Consider the following 17550-nt stretch of genomic DNA (forward strand, 5'->3'; position numbering starts at 1 on the left):
TATGGATTAGAGTAAAGTAAGTACTGTATAAGTACGTACCGTAAACTGTCTATAAACTTCCAAACTTCAAACCATATGGCCAGCAAAACAGCTGATTAGGTTTACAACCGTGACGTCATTAAATTTACCGCCTGTTATGACGGATGTGGTTCGTTGCTATTGCAGTCCAGACTGCACTGAGCTACAAATTCTGCATTTTTGTTCGTCCTGTATTTTAAAAATTTTGAATCCCTCTTGTGGCAGCATTTGTTGCAGGATTTGTTAGTTTTATATTGAAATGGCCCAGTTAAGCGGTAAAGTTGCCTTGATAACGGGAGCAAGTTCTGGTATTGGAGCAGCAACTTCGGTACTATTTGCTAAATTGGGGGCCAAACTTAGCCTAACGGGTCGCAACCAAGCAAACTTGGAGAAAATAGCGCAAGAGTGTAAGATTCAGATTCGTTAAAAACGGGTACGTTTCAACGCAAAATTACTATTTTAATTGTCTGCAGGCGCCGCGGCTTCGGGAGAAGTTCCTTTTACAGTGTGTGGGGAGCTGAACAAAGTACGTTTTTGGAATGTGAGCTTGTGCTCACGTTCCTGGTTTCAATGTTCTGTGACGGAAATTGGCGTTAGATTTCGCAGAGCTGGAAAATCAGTATTGCTTGCATATTCGCGTTTATTGTGTACGTTTTAATTTTTTTGCATTGACAAGCTTTCTCGCATGCAGGAATCGGATGTAGAAAATATCGTTAAGAAAACTTTGGAAAAATATGGAAGTATGTATGGCTTTTTCGTGCTACTGTTGACCTGGGCTAATGACAAAACGTTCTGCAATTTGCTAGATAATATTATAATAAAATGGTTGTTTTATCAGCACTAGACATACTGGTCAACAACGCCGGGATCCTGGAAACAGGCACGATTGAGAATACTTCCCTGGAACAGTACGACCGAGTGATGAACACTAACGTTAGAAGCATTTATCAGCTAACTATGCTGTGCGTTCCGCATCTGATCACATCCAAAGGATGCATCGTCAATGTCAGCAGCGTCAACGGTATCCGATCATTCCCGGGAGTTCTGGCATACAATCTCTCTAAAAGTGCTGTGGATCAGTTGACCAGATGTGTCGCCTTGGAATTGGTGAGTGGAGTACAAAAGATTTCGTTTTTTCACGAAAGTTTTTCTTTTTCTTCCGACATTAATTATTCTTTTCTAGCGCAATCCGTTTTTGAGGAAACTTGTCGTTTTGAACTTAATACTTTCTGTTTTTTTAGTTTGCACGATACGTAGCTTTCGTTGCTTACCACCGGTAACTGAATCGAACAGCTTTGCTTTGCAGCTTTTCTATACTTCTCTATGTGATAATAATCTTTTGTTTCGGTGCAGTAAGTTTTATGGTCTTTTGCGTGAAATTTGCAGGCACCTAAGCAAGTCCGAGTTAACTCCGTAAACCCCGGAGTGACAGTAACCGGACTGCATAAACGGGCTGGGATGGATGAAGAGGCATATAAGGCCTTTGTGGAGCGCAGTCGGACTACCCATGCGCTTGGCCGGCCTGGAACGCCGGATGAAGTCGCTAACGTTATTGCATTCCTGGCATCGGATGCCGCGTCCTACATCACCGGAGCCAGTGTTCCTGTCGACGGTGGCAGGTAAATCGATTTTTTCGGCAGCCAAACAAACAATTTTGGCATGCCTACTAAGCTGCTACGTTCTGCACTGCGGTGTGTATCCCGCTGTGCCGTACCTTCGCTGGTCGATGACAAACCGTTTACTCACTAACTGACTCATTGTAGGCATGCTATGTGTCCTCGCTGAACCCAGGCTAAATGGGACGTGGACTCATCTGTTTGCACGTCGTGCAGCAAACGTCCGTTGAGTGCGTTAGTGTACGGGATTAAATTATTTTATTCTGGTTTTTATTCGTCTTCCGACAATTGTCCGAGTATTGTTAGTAATTTTACCGTATTTCTTTCAATGTTTTTACCGTTCCGGTGACCATTGCTCATCATGTGTATGCATGGATGATTTCCGACGCACTGATCCATTTCAAATAAGCCAGTTCGGCATTGCAACATATAATTGACTTATGCTGTTGCTGTAAGTGCCATTATTTGTGAGCTTAGGATTTCTTATTTGTACCGCATTTACATAAGCTCTGGCTGATGGTTGTCACATTTCAAGTTAGTCGAAATTGCCTCTTACGCTTCAGTATGTGAGGTATTTCATTTTGAAGATGAAGTTGTACCTGAAACCCCCTTGTTGTAATAAATCTGCAATTTACCCCGAATGAGATGGATCACTTTTTAAGGGCAGATATGCAGCATTTTCGACATGTGTAGCATTTTCCTTGAATTTTCACTTTTAAAAGCATTAGTCAAAGGTTTCTTTGTAGACAGCTACAGTGTCAGGCGCATGAAAAAAATTGTTAAACTAATTCCGGTTGAGAGGTACGGCGTTTTCACTAACAGCAGACTAAAGCATCCAACAAGATTCTGTTGTTTTATAACTGGTTTTTCCGGCCAACCGTGCACATTCTCATAAAACTCGGCATAGCGGAACTAGATCATGCGCGAGTTGCTGTGCACTGTACAGTACGTATTATCATGCAAACCATTGCAAAATGACATCAAACTCCCGACATTGGATGTTCAACGATTGTATGGTTGTTTGCAGGTATACTTTTTAGCATATGTACCGGTTTTGCGGAATCCAAAGTTTTCGCGTGGTGCGTTGACTGTCAGATGTGTGCTGGTGTATTGTGCAGCAGCATTGGATGATAAGCGAATTTTATATGTATATTTCACAAAGCAGTCTCCGCATTGTTTGCTCTTGATTTGTTCGATGGAAATCTCGAGCGGCGGCTGTTGAGTAGCCGACATAAATGGCTGTAGTTGCATAAGGTCGCTAACAAGGTTACCGGTCATTCTGCACAATCAATGCTATCACCTATCCAACCGTTTACCTTGCCGATTGGTTGACTGTTCCTACAACACGGCTGCTTTATTACGCATGGCCGCAATAAATCGCATCTCGTTGCAGTGGAGCATGTGTCTGCGTAAATGGCTCTTTGTTTTATAGCACGGAAAGCGCGTAATTAGCGTCTCATGACCTTCTTGAAGATACCCACGTTTGCCCACCCACAAGATACTTCGTCAACAAGCGGAAACCATCAAAAACTCCTACTACTAGTGCGTTTTCAAGCGGCTGCAGATAATAATGATATGACAATTATGCCAGTGTAAGGCATTCAGCGGCACTTATCGTTTATGGAATTTTATGGTTTATCAATGGAGAATTAAACGCTATCACTAAATTGCGGAATTATCAGCTATTATCGTTGTCGAACCATCCGAAGTCCAATAGAGTGACTCGTCGGTTATAGCGGTGCGCGTGGAAGTTCTGCCTACCGCGCATTGCTGAATAATCTCCCACGGTTTTCGCATTTTTGCATCTCGCCTTGATCGGCATATCATTCCGTTCACTTGATTATTGTGATCGGAAATCTGATCTTCCTGTTGACTTGTTGTTATTGGATTGTGCGCCCAGTCTGAAAATGATCGACAAAGGCAAGGTCTGGGCGCCGGATGCGGTGGATGGTTATAAGCTGGGCAAAGTAGTTGACATCGGCACAGAGGAAATAACTGTCGAGTTAACCGAAAATGGAAAGGTATGCAGCTGAAATTGATAATCACCTTATTAGCGATTTACACCGATGTAGTTATTGTAACTGTAAGGGATTAATTGTTTTAGTCGGTGGCTGCTCCGTATGATAAAGTGTTCCCGGCGGAAAAGGACGACAAAAAAACCGTCGATGATAACTGTACGTATGCTGTTGTTCTGGACTGTAATTGCAAGTGCCTTCAATCTATACACCAATGCACCAATGCGCCAGTTGTTAACATAAGCAGTCGCGCTGTGTTAAAATAATGCAGTGTGTTTAATCCACACTTATGCAGGTGCGCTGATGCATGTCAACGAAGCCACACTGCTCCACAACGTCCGTCTGCGCTACACGAAAGACTCGATTTACACCTACGTTGCTAATATCCTTATTGCCGTTAATCCGTATTTCGAACTTCCGGCACTTTATTCCCAGCAAACAATCAAGAAGTATCAAGGGCAATCACTAGGCACTTTGCCGCCGCATGTGTTTGCCATTGGTAAGTTGCATTTTTTAGTGAACCGTTTGATCTGCTACAATTTACGCAGTCATTTACATCGTTAAACCCATGTAACCACAATTATGCCGACATTAACCTTCAATGTGAAATTTCACAATTGTGGAACGTGTGAGGTGAGCATTTAAATTTTTGAAATTGTCGTACGTTGCAGCGGACAAGGCATTTCGTGATATGCGAGCTCTGAAGCAGAGTCAAAGTATTATTGTATCCGGCGAGTCGGGGGCCGGTAAAACCGAATCGACCAAGTACATCCTGCGTTATCTTTGTGAATCGTGGGGATCACACGCCGGACCACTCGAGGAACGAATTCTCGAAGGTGAGCGATGACGTAAACATTTGACGATGGACTTCTGCTGGTTTATAAGTCAGTTCCGTTTTTGGGTTTTATTAAGAGCTTATTAAGAGGGCAGCTTATTAAGAAACGCATAAAATAGTCTGGTTCTTGTTGTACATAAATACAGACTACTCTAGTAATATCGGGCTTTTCGTCATATTTATGCAATATATGTTAGCATGCCGTCAACAACTTCCAAAAATTGTCGACTTTTTATGACGAAATAGGGTACATGTTATAGTTTTGCAATCATTTACAAACGTTTGGTTTTCACAGCCAACCCGATTCTCGAAGCTTTTGGAAACGCAAAAACACTAAGGAACAATAACAGCAGTCGATTTGGAAAATTTGTTGAAATCCATTTTAACACGAAGGTGAGTAGTACTACCCTATTTGCATTAAATCGTTTTTAAATGCATCTGCATGAAAATATATTAATGTACTGGCATGGTTACAGCAACAAGTGGCCGGTGGTTTTATTTCCCATTATTTGCTGGAGAAGTCTCGTATCTGCATCCAGAGCGAAGGTGAACGGAATTATCACATATTTTATCAAATGTTGGCCGGTGCACCGGAAACCCTCCGCTCTAAATTTCGGTTGACCACGCCCGCCGACTTCCATTATTTAAACCGCGGTGCGCTGAAATTCTTTGCCAATAAGGAAAACCAGAAGATTCTCTCCACAAAAGGACTGCAGAGCAATGTGGGCCTGCAAGACAGTATTCTGGATGATGTGCGGGATTACCAGCGCACCGATGTGGCCTTGACCCATTTGGGCCTGAGCGAAGACGACAAACTGATGGTGTACGCCACTGTGGCCGCGGTGCTGCATCTGGGCAATATTGTCTTCGAAGACAGCGGTGACGCTAAAGACGGTTGTCGCGTCTCGAAGAATAGCGAGCAGTCGCTGATGCTGACCAGTGTTTTAATGGGCGTGGACAAGGATGCATTGCGGGATGCGCTGACCAGTCGTGTCATGCAGGCGTCCCGAGGAGGATTTAAGGGCACCGTTATTAGGTAAATAAATCATCACTTCAAATTGCAATATTAACACCGCTACCAAAGCGCTGGCAAAACATTGCTAGCAATATGGCAAATAAGAAGTAGTAAAGACAGCAAATGTTCTTCCCTGGTTTGTCCTGATGCGTACATGTACTTGTAGTTGAATAGCATTATACAATGTGTCCATCTTACTTTTATATTGTCCAGCTCTGTAAGACCATGCTGATAAACAACTATTGGTTTGTAGGGTAAACCTTAAGCACTACGAAGCAGGCAGTGCCAGGGATGCGTTGGCGAAAGCGGTTTACTCAAAACTCTTCGATTATATTGTTGGAAAAATCAACGATTGTATTCCGTTTGCTTCATCCCAGTATTACATTGGCATATTGGATATTGCCGGTTTTGGTAAGGCATCTCGCCGTGTCCGTTCTAGTTTGCTGGGATTACTAATTTTTGATTGAATCTTGCAGAATATTTCACGTTCAATAGCTTCGAACAGTTCTGCATTAACTACTGCAATGAAAAGCTGCAGCAATTTTTCAACGAGCGAATTCTGAAATCGGTAAGGCCACGATTGTTCTCCCGTAGATCATATCGAGTTGACTACTATATGTGGCTGCGGAGCTACCTGTTAATTGGTTTTTGCTTGTGCAGGAACAACAACTGTATGAAAAAGAAGGTCTTGGAGTTGGAAAGATTACGTATATCGACAATCAGGATTGTATTGGTACGTTGGTTTTTTTTCGAAATTTTTGCACACCAAGGTTTTATTATGTAAACAGTTAAGACTGGAAGATGCAGACAGTCAATTAGACATATGCAGACAGGTAGATAGTGGTCATAATGTGTGTTGTTATAAAGATAAACATCTCAGAGCACTTAATATACAATTATCAAATTATTTATACAGTTACAAAGGTATCGTTGTTTACAGATCTCATCGAAATGAAAGGTTCGGGATTACTGGATCTCTTAGACGAAGAAAGCAAACTGCCAAAACCCAGCAACCAAAACTTTACGGAAACCATTCACTCCAAGCATAAAAATCATTTCCGCTTAAATGTAAAGATACTGTCTTATAAACAATTCTACGTTGCACCTTCAGTTAATGCCATTGTGTTCGGTAAAATAGACGCCACGCAAATCCAAACTGAAGGAGCATCGCGACTTGCTGGACAACGAAGGATTTTTGATTCGTCATTTTGCAGGAGGCGTGTGCTATCAAACCGGGCAGTTTATCGAGAAAAATAACGATGCGTTGCACGCTTCCCTGGAAGCGCTCATACAGGAAAGCGAGAACCTGAAATACCTTTTTAGTGGGCAAAATGGCATCCCAAGTGTTACCAACCAAGGCAAGCTGACCTTTATCAGTGTTGGAAATAAATTCCGCACGCAGCTGAAGCAGTTGATGGAGAAGCTGAATTCGACCGGCACAAGCTTTATCCGCTGCATTAAACCCAACATGAGTATGGTTGACCATCTCTTCGAAGGAGGCCTGGTTCTCAACCAACTGCAGTGCTCTGGTAAGAATATGCAAGCGGCAACAAGAAAAGTGTAAATTGTGAAAGTTTTCCACTTATTACACAATGCTGCTATTAAATAAAAACAATTACTGATATAACCAAGCAGGGCAGACTGAATGCGTTAAGAGCAATATAAAACATAATGTTATATTATATGAAAGGATCACTGTTGTGATTTTAATAGGGATGACCAGTGTCCTGCAGCTGATGCAGCAAGGTTATCCATCCCGTTGCTATTTTACGGATTTATATTCCATGTACAAAGATTTCCTTCCAAAAGGCCTCGCCAATCTCGATCCACGATTGTTTTGCAAGGTAGTCAATTTAAAACATCCATATGTCTCCGTGAAAATAAATTTTCAACAACACCGATTTGCACCAACAGCACCGGGTGCATTGAAAGTGCTAGATTTGTGAATAATTACCACACTTTAGGCGCTTTTCCGAGCACTGGGCTTAAACGATACGGATTACAAATTTGGCGTCTCACGAGTATTCTTCAAACCTGGAAAATTTGCTGAGTTTGACCAAATGCTGCGTGCTGATCCCGAAAATCTGGCCAAGTTAGTGGAAAAGGTCAAAGTCTGGTTGCTGCATGCGCGTTGGAGAAAAGCTCAGTACGGAGCATGGAGTGTGTTAAAATGTAAGTTAACCTAATGTAGCAAAGCTCTTTCTATTTCGACATTTGATATTTTTAAGTTAAACTTTTTCTGAGTTTGGTCGTAATAATTGGCGGTACCATGCGTTTGCGCATCTGTAACTGTTATGCAGAATGCCTGTTTTACGTCGTAGTGAGGAACAAAATTCTCTATCGCCGAGCTGCCTTAATTAAAATCCAAAGCACTGTGCGAATGTACCTGGCTAAGAAAAAATACCGCCCACGCATTCTGGGATTGAAACGATTGCAAATATTGCACGATCAACTGGATCGAATGAGGGAACTTGCGCAAGAGCTTCGAGCCGACCGGGAGAAAGCTTTGTCCCAAGTCATTGCCGTTAAGCAGTCAATGGAAAAATTAACATCAGACATAAAGGTGGGGGTTCATTTTTTCAGTAAAATTTTTTAGCTGCAGGCTGCAATTCATGGAAAGCGACTATTATCACTGTTATTACTGTTACTGACAGTTGTATGATAACGGTTATGCTGGGTTTTATAGTTCCTTCAAATAAAGAATCAGGACATTGATCCAGCGGTGAAACGCCTGTTAGAGAACGCGCAGCGTGTTTTGGGTGATCTCCAGAAACAAGTACAGGCCCAGAAAACAAAAGAAGAACAAGAACGATTGCGTAAGATACAAGAGGAAATGGAGCGCGCCAAACGCGAACGGGAAGAGGAAGAGAAGCGCAAAAAGCAGGAGGAAGAAGAGCGCCAAATGCGTATTCAGATGGAAGAACGGCGGAAGGTCGAAGAAGAACGGGCACGGCTCATGGAGCAAGATAACAAGAAATTAGCGGTACAGATATTTCTCCACAATTTGCTATTCGAATTGTATTATCTGTAAATCTTCCCTGATTGAATAGGCTAAACTGGCAGCAGAGCGAACGAAGCAACTGGAAGAGTCGCAAGCCCGTGAGCTGTTGGCGGAACAGGAAGAGCGTGACCATGCTTTGGCATTGCGACTGGCACAGGATAACGGAGGTCAAGTGGATGAACTATCACCTTTGCAAAGGTATTCTGCAGGTTTCATATTTCACTGTAAATACGAGTATTAACAATTTTTTATCGAGGAATACAGTATTATTTTCATAACGGGACTGAGTCAGATCGCTCGAGTACAGTATTAAGCGCAGTTATCAGATTGTAAAAAATTCATTTTGAATTTGTACGAGTAATAATGGCATTACTTACTGCACAAACTACCAAAAGTGTAGCAGTAATATGCCTACTTCACTTTTAAGTAATAAAATTTTTAGGTCGAGTTCGTATATGAAGCAAAGGCAACAGCAGGCGGGGAAGAGGCATGACCTGTCCAAATGGAAATACGCCGACCTGCGCGACGTGATTAATACTTCCTGCGGTAAATCTCTTATTATTACTTAATGTATTAACAGAAACTATTGCGTCCTAGATAAAATAAATGTAAATTGACCATGTCTTCTGTAGATCTCGAGTTGCTCGAAGCATGTCGTGAAGAATTTCACCGACGACTCAAAGTGTATCACGCTTGGAAGGCCAAGAATCGCAAAGGAAACGACGATGCTAACCGCCCACGTGCTCCAAATTCTGTGATGGAAAATGGTAAATTTGTGGCCCTTGTGTCAAAAAACTCATTGATAATTAATTAAACTGCGTGGCTCTTAAATATATTTGTATCTGTATTCATTACCCAAATGATAATGCAGTGAATATATAAACACCAAGGGTAACTTCTAACTCCTAAATTTTTATTACAAATTATCGGGTTATACAAACAGTTAACTATGCAACTACGGTACTATTAATGCTTGAAATTGCTTCGTACCTCGTCAATCGTCATGTAATCATGCAGTACCTTACGACTACATTTCTGTTTTAGCGAAAGATTCGCCTCTTTTAACCAGCGGAAAGGTTACATCATCAGAGCAGCGATTCTTCCGTATCCCCTTTGTGAAGCCCACGAGTAACGGGGTCAATGAAAAGAAGCGTGGATGGTGGTACGCCCACTTTGATGGTCAGTGGATTGCAAGACAAATGGAAATTTATCCAGACAAGCAACCGGTCCTCTTGGTTGCCGGTATGTATTCCTGTATTCCAATGTGGTGCTAGATTGTTTTTCAGTGCGCACGTTTTGTATTCAGGCAAAGACGACATGAACATGTGCGAACTCAGTCTGGAGGACACCGGTCTGCCGCAAAAGCGTGGAGCCGAAATTCTCCAGTCCGACTTCGAGAGCGAGTGGGCCAAACACGGCGGAAGCGCGCAAGCGTACGTCCGGCCTCAGTCACGGCAATCCAGGCGCTAAAACTCTTGATAACGATCACGCGTGTTTTGCTTCTTAATTTATCCATTTTTTACAAAAGATGTTGCAACAACTGCTGGCTACACGCCAGCTGTATACCGATTCCAACTTGAACTGATCTTGGCAGTTGCAGATTACAGTAGTTGTACTCATGTAAGAGCATCAACGACCTTAACAGTTCAAAAGAAACATGAAAATATGTGCAAAATACTGTACCAAAAGATTATTGCCGTCAAAGAAAACTACCAGAAAGACCATCAAATTCCGTACTGGGATCAAATTGTTCGACATAGCGAGAAGTACGTTCGTTAGAAGTAGCTGACGACGCACTTGAATATTTATGCTTCCTCTTGTTGTGCCAGCGTCGCTCCGCCATCGTACCATGACCTTTTGAAATAGAACTTTTCTGCATTCGCGAAGTGGTGTGCGAGTCTCGTGAAAACGTGTAATAAGCTTGGTCCGTCTCTGTTGAAATCTCTGAGCATCCGGTAGTATAAGCACTTTCTTTGCGTTTGACCTTTGAAACCGTCGGTTTGAAAGTGGGCAACGCAGATCGGGTCAGTCGCGGCGGCCTCTGCGCAGATCTTTTCGCATTATCCATATCACATTTACGGAGAACAACATCTTCCGTATCAGAGGAAGAATCCGAACTGGTAGATATATCGTCAACGGAAATAATATCGCCCAGGTCTCGTCTACGTATATCTTTCTGCCGATGAGAAGATAACAGAAACGTGTCGCCGTCGCCGGCTTTGTCAACTGCCCGCACGCTTGTGTTGGCTTGTAATGGCTGTTTCTTTATGGCTGGACTCAACAAATCAGGATGGGCTCGAATTCGATAGTTGTCAGAATTGTTATAACGAAGACTAATGTCCGGAGGTCTTTGCGAATGCTTCTGGGGGTGCGTGCGGGTTGCGTTTTTACGTGTCGACCGCGGGCGGTAGTGTTCTTCCTCTTCACGGTCAAACGGACTGTACTGATTGCGAGCCGACTCCAGCAGGTTTGGTGGTCCGCTACTGGTTCGATGTGGCGATTGGAGCATCTCTCCGTTGCGACTATACGACTTCCGGCTGACAATGTCGACATTCGTGTCTCCCCCGGCCATTGGCTGGCGACGTCCCGTTCGTGCCGTCAAGGGTGGGGCGATTTCGTCAACCTTCTCTGGTACACGCTCCTCTGCAACTGAATATTAATATTTTTGTTTGAGTATCAGCGTAAAATAGATTTAACGCGTGCAAGCCATGTAAAGATAATTACTTTGATTATTTTGGACGTTTCGCGCAGACGCCGGATTTGGATGAATTTCCCACTTGGGATCCGATGTTTCTTTATTAACTGGGTCACCGCCGACTAACTCGCAAAGAAGCGGTTTTTGGTACACTAGATACACAAAGAGTATCGATAAATATTCCAGCTGCGATTGCACAGCGGTTATATAGGAACTTAGAAAATAGCATAAATCCACTGACCGCACCCCTGTTAATCATTTCTGCGGAGTCATACGCCAGCGCGTCTTCCAGGTGCCGCTGCTTTGTTCTGAGATCTCGCACCAGCTCGTCCACCGATAGGACATGGTGACGGTGCCGACGGTTCTCCTGTCGAACAAATTCACGCACGCGACGAACAATGCTCGGTTTGGGAACCGCAATGTCAAAACTGCGCTGCCAGTTGCGGTTGGTCGACCGGGGAAGCAATCTTTGCTGCGGATAAAATCGCGAATTCTCCAACTGAGCGGTCAACCTCTCGATATCATAATCCCTCAATCCATTGGACATAATTACAAGAACGACTCCTAATTTCTACGCTATGCAATCAACAAGCGCTTAACCATCAAACCAGAAAACACGATATATTTTTTTCAATGAACAAGGGCAACATTAAATAATGCACACCAGCTTCTTAGCAACATCGCGACAGCCAAAACCGAGGATGTAAGAAAACATCAAACTAATTACCAATGACCACAATACGCCCAGAAAACAAAAATACATACGCTGTACAAGAACATCGGCTAACTGGTCCAAATAAATTTTCGATTCAAACGACTGTTTAGTGGTCACTAGTCGTAAAGCAGGTTTGCGAGTGGCAACAAAATAAAATTCCATCACATTGTCGTTTTAACGGGAAGATCCACACAAAGGCGCTGTTGCTTTCATACACAGCTGGGAATACTGAGCGGAGAAATTAGATGCAGTGGCAGCGTGCGACTCCCGCGTGGATCAAGTCACGAATAATCTGCAATTATCGGCAGTTTTCATTGTCACAAGCATAACGATGACAGATCCGTCATCTCATGTTCTCTCACCAGATATTATGCTGTGCACTACTTACGCGAACTAACATACTATGGATTCGAAATACAACAAGCAGAAAAAACTACGAGTACTTTGTTACAAAAAAAAGACAGTAAGTTGTGTTCAATATAGTTGTGTTTCAATTATCACAGTTGATATACAACTATAAACTATTCAAGTAAGTACTTACAAGAAAAATCTTCTGCAGGCTGGGTTTTGCGGGTAATTTGATCCTGGGCGAATTTCACGAAGGTCTCATACTGTTCTGCAAAACCATATGAAATCTCAGTCAAAATGAAGTAACTTTAATTAAGCGCCTTCGGCCTTACCAGAAAGCTTGCTACTCAGCAAACGATCGTATTCGCTGCGGATTTCGATCTCCCGTTCTTTTAGCAAACGATCACAGAGCGATCGAACTTGAGGGGAATTAAATATAGCATCTTCTTTACTTGCGCATTCGCGATCAGTGGAAGGATTTTTTGGTTGTTGGGTAGTATTGGAGTTTTTCTTCGCCGTGTGACCCTTCTGAAGTTCCTTCGTAACCTTCTTGATGAAATCATCTGTACAAAAATCGAAACAGATCGGTAGAAATTCGTTAATGCGACTCACGATGGAGTGCAACAACTACCATTATTTAAAAGTGGAAAATTTCCAGACAGCACATTGGGAGTCGCTTGAGCATTTGAGGTCGAAGGGGAAGATTCCATGTTCATCGTTGAATAAGAACAGGCACGCTTCGATGTCGAACGGGATAACGCGGACGAGAACTCCTGTTCTTCGAATGGATTAGCGCGTTTCAAGGTAGTACAAGCCATTCGAATACGACACAAGCGTTAGGCAGTATTCCGCAGTGTTTTGAAATAACCGTTATTGAATAACCGATAACGCAATAAAACGGACAGACTGGCTTCCGTTAGTTATTCATCAGTTTAACACTTAGCGGAATGCTACGAGCGCTTGCTTTTAGGGTAAGTAAAATAAAGAATTAAGGTAGAAAAAGATCTCGAATAACTCCAGGCTGTCCCCTAGCTCAAAAACAGTTTTCAAAGTAGCTATGGCTGCTATACAAACCCAATGCGCATGAAACCGTGTAGATGCGCAGTTATTAACCTCCACGTTGTACTCTAAGCCTAAACTCCCGAACTAAATTTTAAAAAAAATATTGGAAGATAAAGTATAAGGTACTATTGGGAATAAGTTATAAGAAGGACAAAAGTCATACAAAGCTGCAAAACTGGAAGCAAAGTGGATAAACGCGTCTACGGTCGCGCGTAGTAAAAAGGTCGCAAGCTGCAGTGACTTGCGGAGTTACGTCATCCACGATTTCCGGTTTCATACCACCTCAGGGGGCAGTTGCAGATATTCTACTTGAAATAATTTTCGAGACAGTTTTTAAAACTTTTCTGTTTTCAATCGTCAAAACAATTTTTTCAACTTTAATACTTGCATTTACATCCATTTGCAGTGTACTGGACTAACTGGAGTAGGTTTTACTTTACAACGGATGTTGCCGCTGCCAAGTTTGCTGGAACTTAAAGAAAGTTAGTTTTCTTATATGGACTTGTGAAGCAGCCCTGAAGTCTTCCTGTTCTGTTGGATCCAGAGGTTGTATGATGCACTATTGCACTTGCATGTTTTTGATGTTTTTTTTTTAATTTTTTGATTTATTTTCAGAATTACTAGTCAGAAATCGGTCCCCGCCGAAGCTTGAGGACAACCATGCAGCGGCAGTGCTGCCATTGTATCCGAACTGTCGCATCATATGCACAAGCGCTGGCAGCGTCCAGTACAGTGGTTTCTCCGGCGCGAAAATTTCTCCAACTTCTCTGCACGCAGTCCTATGCAACGATTTCTTTCACCGATCCGTCTGTCCAAGATCGAAGGAAAAATCGCTCGTTTGTACCGCAAGATCCGGATTTCTTGTTTGTGGATCCCACCGCTGCTCTGCAGAAATACGTTGAGGTAAATAAACAAGAATTGCACTTTTAATTATAGTTCTGCAAAATTCCAGCAGACGGGCAAACGCGGCATTCTCGTACGGTGAATGTTGGTAGGCGCCTTTGTTTAACGTCAACGAAAAGCCTTTCACACCTACAAAACTGGACATGCTAGCCGCCCAGGAGGTCTTTCGATCTACTACGGAGGGCGATATCAAGATGATTGACTCAATGATAGATCCCGATGAAGCGCCACTGTATGATCTACCGGAGGTGTGTGAACGGCATTTGTAGCAGCGGTTTCCGGCAGTGGCTCATTTTGTAGGGTCGATCTCTTTCTTTAATTGCACTCTGATAAGTCATTATTATATTTAACTCAGTAATTTTTCGGCCAGTACTTCATATCATTCATCTGACGAAACCAGATCGTATTGTGCCTAATAATTCGCTTTCGTTTGGCTGTTGAAAGGTGCATTGATTGCGTTCACAGGTATTTCTCAATCCGATGCAGATTGTGGATTTTTTCAGATCGCATTCTTGGGCCAGAGTAACGTGGGAAAATCGTCTTTAATCAGAGCTCTTTTCATAAATACGCCACGTTTGAAAGTACCGATTTCGAAGACTCCGGTAAGTAATCGCTACGTACTTGTTATGTAAAAACAGCTGTTCTCTGCTACGTGAATTTGGGATTTTATTCATTTATTGGTTGTTTTGAACAGATGGCATCTTCTCTTCGCAGGGTTATACAAAAACATTGCGGTTTTATCAAGTTAAAGACCACTTCACCCTTGTGGATATGCCCGGTTACGGGTTTGGCCAGCCGGAATATTTCCGGACATGCGTGGAAGGATTTTTACGGAAACGGAAAAAGTTAGTGCATCATGTTTTTTATGAATAAGTGAAGCCTTTGCGGTGACATTGGCGAGTCATTTTAATTTGTACCATAAAATGTGCGAAAATATTAGGCAAGACGGTCAGTCATCAATACGAAAATATAGGTGGCTGACCGATCATTAAGTGCTGAATTCTGCGAAGACTTTATCTTTCATTCTTTTTAGTTTAGTGAAGACTTTTATGATGTTCGATGCTTTGAGCGATACAAATCTGGAACATTTAAGAATACTGGAGAAGCTCAGAATTTCTTATTGCGTAAGTTGTTTTACAGTTTGCGTTTTGTCTTCCTTCTGGTGGATGGTTCTTCCCATACGTGGAACGAAAGGGACCTACGTATGCTGCAGTACTTAGAAGTTTTGAGAGTATACTTTTGTGTAAGCCTTAAAATTACTGAGGTAAACGGCTTTAATACGTTAACGGAATATTTTTTTCAGGTGGTGCTGAATAAAATTGATCTGGCTAACGATACGGCACGTTTGAAGAAGCTGGCAATGGTTAGACAAGTGCGCGATCAGTATGCCTCTCCCAGCTGCTTTCCACAGCCTTTTTTTGTTAGGTAGGGACACTGGGCATACTGGTATTAGCTTTGCGGCATTATATCATTTTGGCTTTCCGTGACAAATGTTTACGCGCGAAGCCATGGCACTTTTTTCTGAAATGTTTAAAAAATTTTGCTTATTCTCAGCACCGTGCGTGCACCTCATACGGTATTGTACTTTATATCATCGACTTTATCGGTTTAAATAATATACTTGTATATTTTGTTTTCTGAATGAAGCGATTGCCGACTTTGTCTCGCATTTTAACGTTGTAAATTACAGCTCACTGACCGGAGAAGGTTTGGCTTACATCCAAGCTTTTATTGCACACATTACCGGAGCCCTGGCGTTAGAGTCGGACAGATAGATAATAAGGAGACTTTTCCGCGATGACTTATTGAATGAGCCATTTTGATCATTGGATTTGCTTTTTTACAATGTTGATTGATATGTTCCGATAAATGAAGTTTTTAAATTTGGTAAAACTTTGTGACTGATTGTGACATACCATAAAACTATGTTGTACCATATTGTGTTGTCTTGAACTAAATTTACAGTGTTAAAGAAAAACAGTCTGAGATAACAGATTCGGTCAGAGTGCCTGCCTGGTTTGAAGTTTAAATCGAAATGGTCGTAATGTTATTCGGTACGTGGGGGTGGCCAAACTTGAAACTAAGAGATTCTTGGTGTTGCCAGATGAAAAACCAGGAGCAAATAAAAGCTTGGAAGGCTTCTGTAGAAAAACGTTTGGGTCAGTGCAGTGTCCGCTGTCCAGCAACAACTTGACTTTTTAAGGCAGTGAATCAAAACTAAAAGGACCCTTCTGATATCTATTGCAACCGGATTTCGGATCGAAATCACTGAACCATGCTGACCTTTATTTGCTATTCTGATGTATAATGCCACAGCAGAAATGCTTCTACATCTTTTAGTTTCAAAGTCATCCGGAAAGAATGTGAGAAAATCCCAATATCTGGCAGTCCATGTTTGCACAAAGTATTTAGTTATAAATACGTGGCTTGTCCAACTGCCCTAACTGGTCAATTAGCGGTCACTGCATGCTCGCGGTGGCAGTTTTGGTAGACTATACTATCAATATGCAGTGGGCAGTGCCGCAATGGATATTTCATTCTGCAGTTTTTGATAGAAGTATCTCAGTTTTCAGATACGTTTTCAATTCACTACATGAATGACTGCAAATCAGCAAATGTGTAGTTTACCAAACGAAAGGCACTGGCATAGTCCATGATTAGCATTTCCTTTGCGAAATGAGTTTTTCAATTGCACTTTGCAAGTTTTAAATTGATCAGTTAATTAAGCTGCATATCTATACTGATAATGAACTATTTAGTGAATTTCTTCAGGTTGACGTTAGCTTTGCTTGAATTAAGGTTCCCTTCTCTCAATCTATGCATTCACGTAGAATTAAGTACGATTTTCGTATCCATATGCCTGAGAAGAATGCTGGAAGTCTATATAGCTGTCGACTACCGATATGCGTATACCGAACTTTTTGTCAATGAATCTACAGGTGGTTTAGCCGTATTGTCAATTCTGTAACATGATCTTCTTGATTAACATTGACTTTTCAATGCGGACAGAAACTGCAGCTTTAAACAGTGGGATAGATTTTAGGATAAATAATGCGAAACCCAAACCATAGCGGGATAAATAGACGTATTGTGCCTTTTGGCAGATGAACTGTGTGGGTGACAAAAGCTCAACTTAAAATTGTGATTGGGCAGATCTGTTGCTGTTGAGCCTCCCAGAGTCTGATTCAGAAAATCTGACATTTCCTTTCTACACAGCATGTTACTACGCGAACGGCACCACGGCAGCTTTTGGTATCATGTGATATATTTTATGTGCAAGTCAAGTCATATTCTGGAACATACGCAGTCAGCCGTGTACTAGTGTAC

General features: G+C 42.2%; 5 protein-coding genes across 8 annotated transcripts; 3 read left to right on the forward strand and 2 right to left on the reverse strand.

Annotated features, from left to right (window-relative positions):
• The first annotated feature begins 145 nt into the window (after positions 1-145).
• On the forward strand, positions 146-1920 carry LOC129586125 (3-oxoacyl-[acyl-carrier-protein] reductase FabG-like). The gene is made up of 6 exons (XM_055479138.1): positions 146-425; positions 492-544; positions 710-758; positions 857-1125; positions 1405-1637; positions 1782-1920. The coding sequence occupies exons 1-6, from the start codon at positions 278-280 to the stop codon at positions 1801-1803; spliced, it is 774 nt and encodes a 257-aa protein (XP_055335113.1). The 5' UTR covers positions 146-277; the 3' UTR covers positions 1804-1920.
• Positions 1921-1952: 32 nt separating this feature from the next.
• Positions 1953-10097, forward strand: LOC129586120 (unconventional myosin-VI-like). The gene is made up of 21 exons (XM_055479128.1): positions 1953-2085; positions 2662-3655; positions 3739-3808; positions 3945-4148; positions 4321-4485; positions 4780-4877; positions 4961-5520; positions 5753-5910; positions 5976-6067; positions 6160-6232; positions 6440-6567; positions 6638-7028; positions 7213-7343; positions 7464-7671; positions 7821-8062; positions 8186-8482; positions 8550-8698; positions 8943-9046; positions 9133-9267; positions 9545-9742; positions 9807-10097. Exons 2-21 carry the CDS (start codon positions 3542-3544, stop codon positions 9968-9970), a joined length of 3681 nt encoding a protein of 1226 aa, XP_055335103.1. The 5' UTR covers positions 1953-2085; positions 2662-3541; the 3' UTR covers positions 9971-10097.
• LOC129586123 (uncharacterized) lies at positions 9970-11742 on the reverse strand. The gene is made up of 3 exons (XM_055479134.1): positions 11442-11742; positions 11225-11347; positions 9970-11149 (listed from the first exon to the last, which is right to left on the reverse strand). Exons 1-3 carry the CDS (start codon positions 11740-11742, stop codon positions 10200-10202), a joined length of 1374 nt encoding a protein of 457 aa, XP_055335109.1. The 3' UTR covers positions 9970-10199.
• A 60-nt stretch (positions 11743-11802) lies between these two features.
• On the reverse strand, positions 11803-13515 carry LOC129586126 (akirin-2-like). 2 transcript variants are annotated; one of them, XM_055479141.1, is made up of 5 exons: positions 13333-13515; positions 12890-13031; positions 12591-12821; positions 12452-12526; positions 11803-12202 (listed from the first exon to the last, which is right to left on the reverse strand). In XM_055479141.1, exons 2-5 carry the CDS (start codon positions 12972-12974, stop codon positions 12192-12194), a joined length of 402 nt encoding a protein of 133 aa, XP_055335116.1. In that variant the 5' UTR covers positions 12975-13031; positions 13333-13515; the 3' UTR covers positions 11803-12191. The 2 variants fall into 2 exon arrangements, with proteins under 2 accessions (XP_055335116.1, XP_055335115.1); XM_055479140.1 differs by having other exon boundaries at positions 12890-13515.
• On the forward strand, positions 11977-16157 carry LOC129586124 (GTP-binding protein 8-like). 3 transcript variants are annotated; one of them, XM_055479136.1, is made up of 9 exons: positions 11977-12373; positions 13727-13866; positions 13936-14223; positions 14316-14471; positions 14727-14825; positions 14938-15068; positions 15364-15466; positions 15527-15648; positions 15914-16157. In XM_055479136.1, the coding sequence occupies exons 3-9, from the start codon at positions 13981-13983 to the stop codon at positions 15996-15998; spliced, it is 939 nt and encodes a 312-aa protein (XP_055335111.1). In that variant the 5' UTR covers positions 11977-12373; positions 13727-13866; positions 13936-13980; the 3' UTR covers positions 15999-16157. The 3 variants fall into 3 exon arrangements, with proteins under 3 accessions (XP_055335111.1, XP_055335112.1, XP_055335110.1); XM_055479137.1 differs by lacking the exons at positions 11977-12373; positions 15364-15466 and adding an exon at positions 15257-15347 and having other exon boundaries at positions 13659-13866; XM_055479135.1 differs by lacking the exon at positions 11977-12373 and having other exon boundaries at positions 13659-13866.
• The last annotated feature ends 1393 nt before the right edge of the window (positions 16158-17550 follow it).

The sequence above is a fragment of the Paramacrobiotus metropolitanus genome, unplaced genomic scaffold (genome assembly GCF_019649055.1).
Source record: "Paramacrobiotus metropolitanus isolate TYO unplaced genomic scaffold, Prichtersi_v1.0 Parri_scaffold0000020, whole genome shotgun sequence".
NCBI classification, from domain to species: domain Eukaryota; kingdom Metazoa; phylum Tardigrada; class Eutardigrada; order Parachela; family Macrobiotidae; genus Paramacrobiotus; species Paramacrobiotus metropolitanus.

Coding starts and splice junctions, on each gene's coding strand:
- LOC129586124 (XM_055479136.1), top strand. CDS start 13,981: ATGCAGCGGCAGTGCTGCCATTGTATCCGAACTGTCGCATCATATGCA. Junction 15,069..15,363: donor TTTTTACGGAAACGGAAAAA/GTTAGTGCATCA, acceptor GTTGTTTTACAG/TTTGCGTTTTGTCTTCCTTC. Junction 15,467..15,526: donor TTTTGAGAGTATACTTTTGT/GTAAGCCTTAAA, acceptor TATTTTTTTCAG/GTGGTGCTGAATAAAATTGA.
- LOC129586120 (XM_055479128.1), top strand. CDS start 3,542: ATGATCGACAAAGGCAAGGTCTGGGCGCCGGATGCGGTGGATGGTTAT. Junction 4,486..4,779: donor CGAGGAACGAATTCTCGAAG/GTGAGCGATGAC, acceptor TGGTTTTCACAG/CCAACCCGATTCTCGAAGCT. Junction 9,047..9,132: donor CGTGATTAATACTTCCTGCG/GTAAATCTCTTA, acceptor TGTCTTCTGTAG/ATCTCGAGTTGCTCGAAGCA.
- LOC129586126 (XM_055479140.1), bottom strand. CDS start 13,076: ATGGCTTGTACTACCTTGAAACGCGCTAATCCATTCGAAGAACAGGAG. Junction 12,822..12,889: donor TTTTCCACTTTTAAATAATG/GTAGTTGTTGCA, acceptor ATTTTTGTACAG/ATGATTTCATCAAGAAGGTT. Junction 12,527..12,590: donor GCTGAGTAGCAAGCTTTCTG/GTAAGGCCGAAG, acceptor ATGGTTTTGCAG/AACAGTATGAGACCTTCGTG.
- LOC129586123 (XM_055479134.1), bottom strand. CDS start 11,742: ATGTCCAATGGATTGAGGGATTATGATATCGAGAGGTTGACCGCTCAG. Junction 11,348..11,441: donor CGCAGAAATGATTAACAGGG/GTGCGGTCAGTG, acceptor TTGTGTATCTAG/TGTACCAAAAACCGCTTCTT. Junction 11,150..11,224: donor AAACGTCCAAAATAATCAAA/GTAATTATCTTT, acceptor ATTAATATTCAG/TTGCAGAGGAGCGTGTACCA.
- LOC129586125 (XM_055479138.1), top strand. CDS start 278: ATGGCCCAGTTAAGCGGTAAAGTTGCCTTGATAACGGGAGCAAGTTCT. Junction 426..491: donor GGAGAAAATAGCGCAAGAGT/GTAAGATTCAGA, acceptor AATTGTCTGCAG/GCGCCGCGGCTTCGGGAGAA. Junction 1,126..1,404: donor GATGTGTCGCCTTGGAATTG/GTGAGTGGAGTA, acceptor TGAAATTTGCAG/GCACCTAAGCAAGTCCGAGT.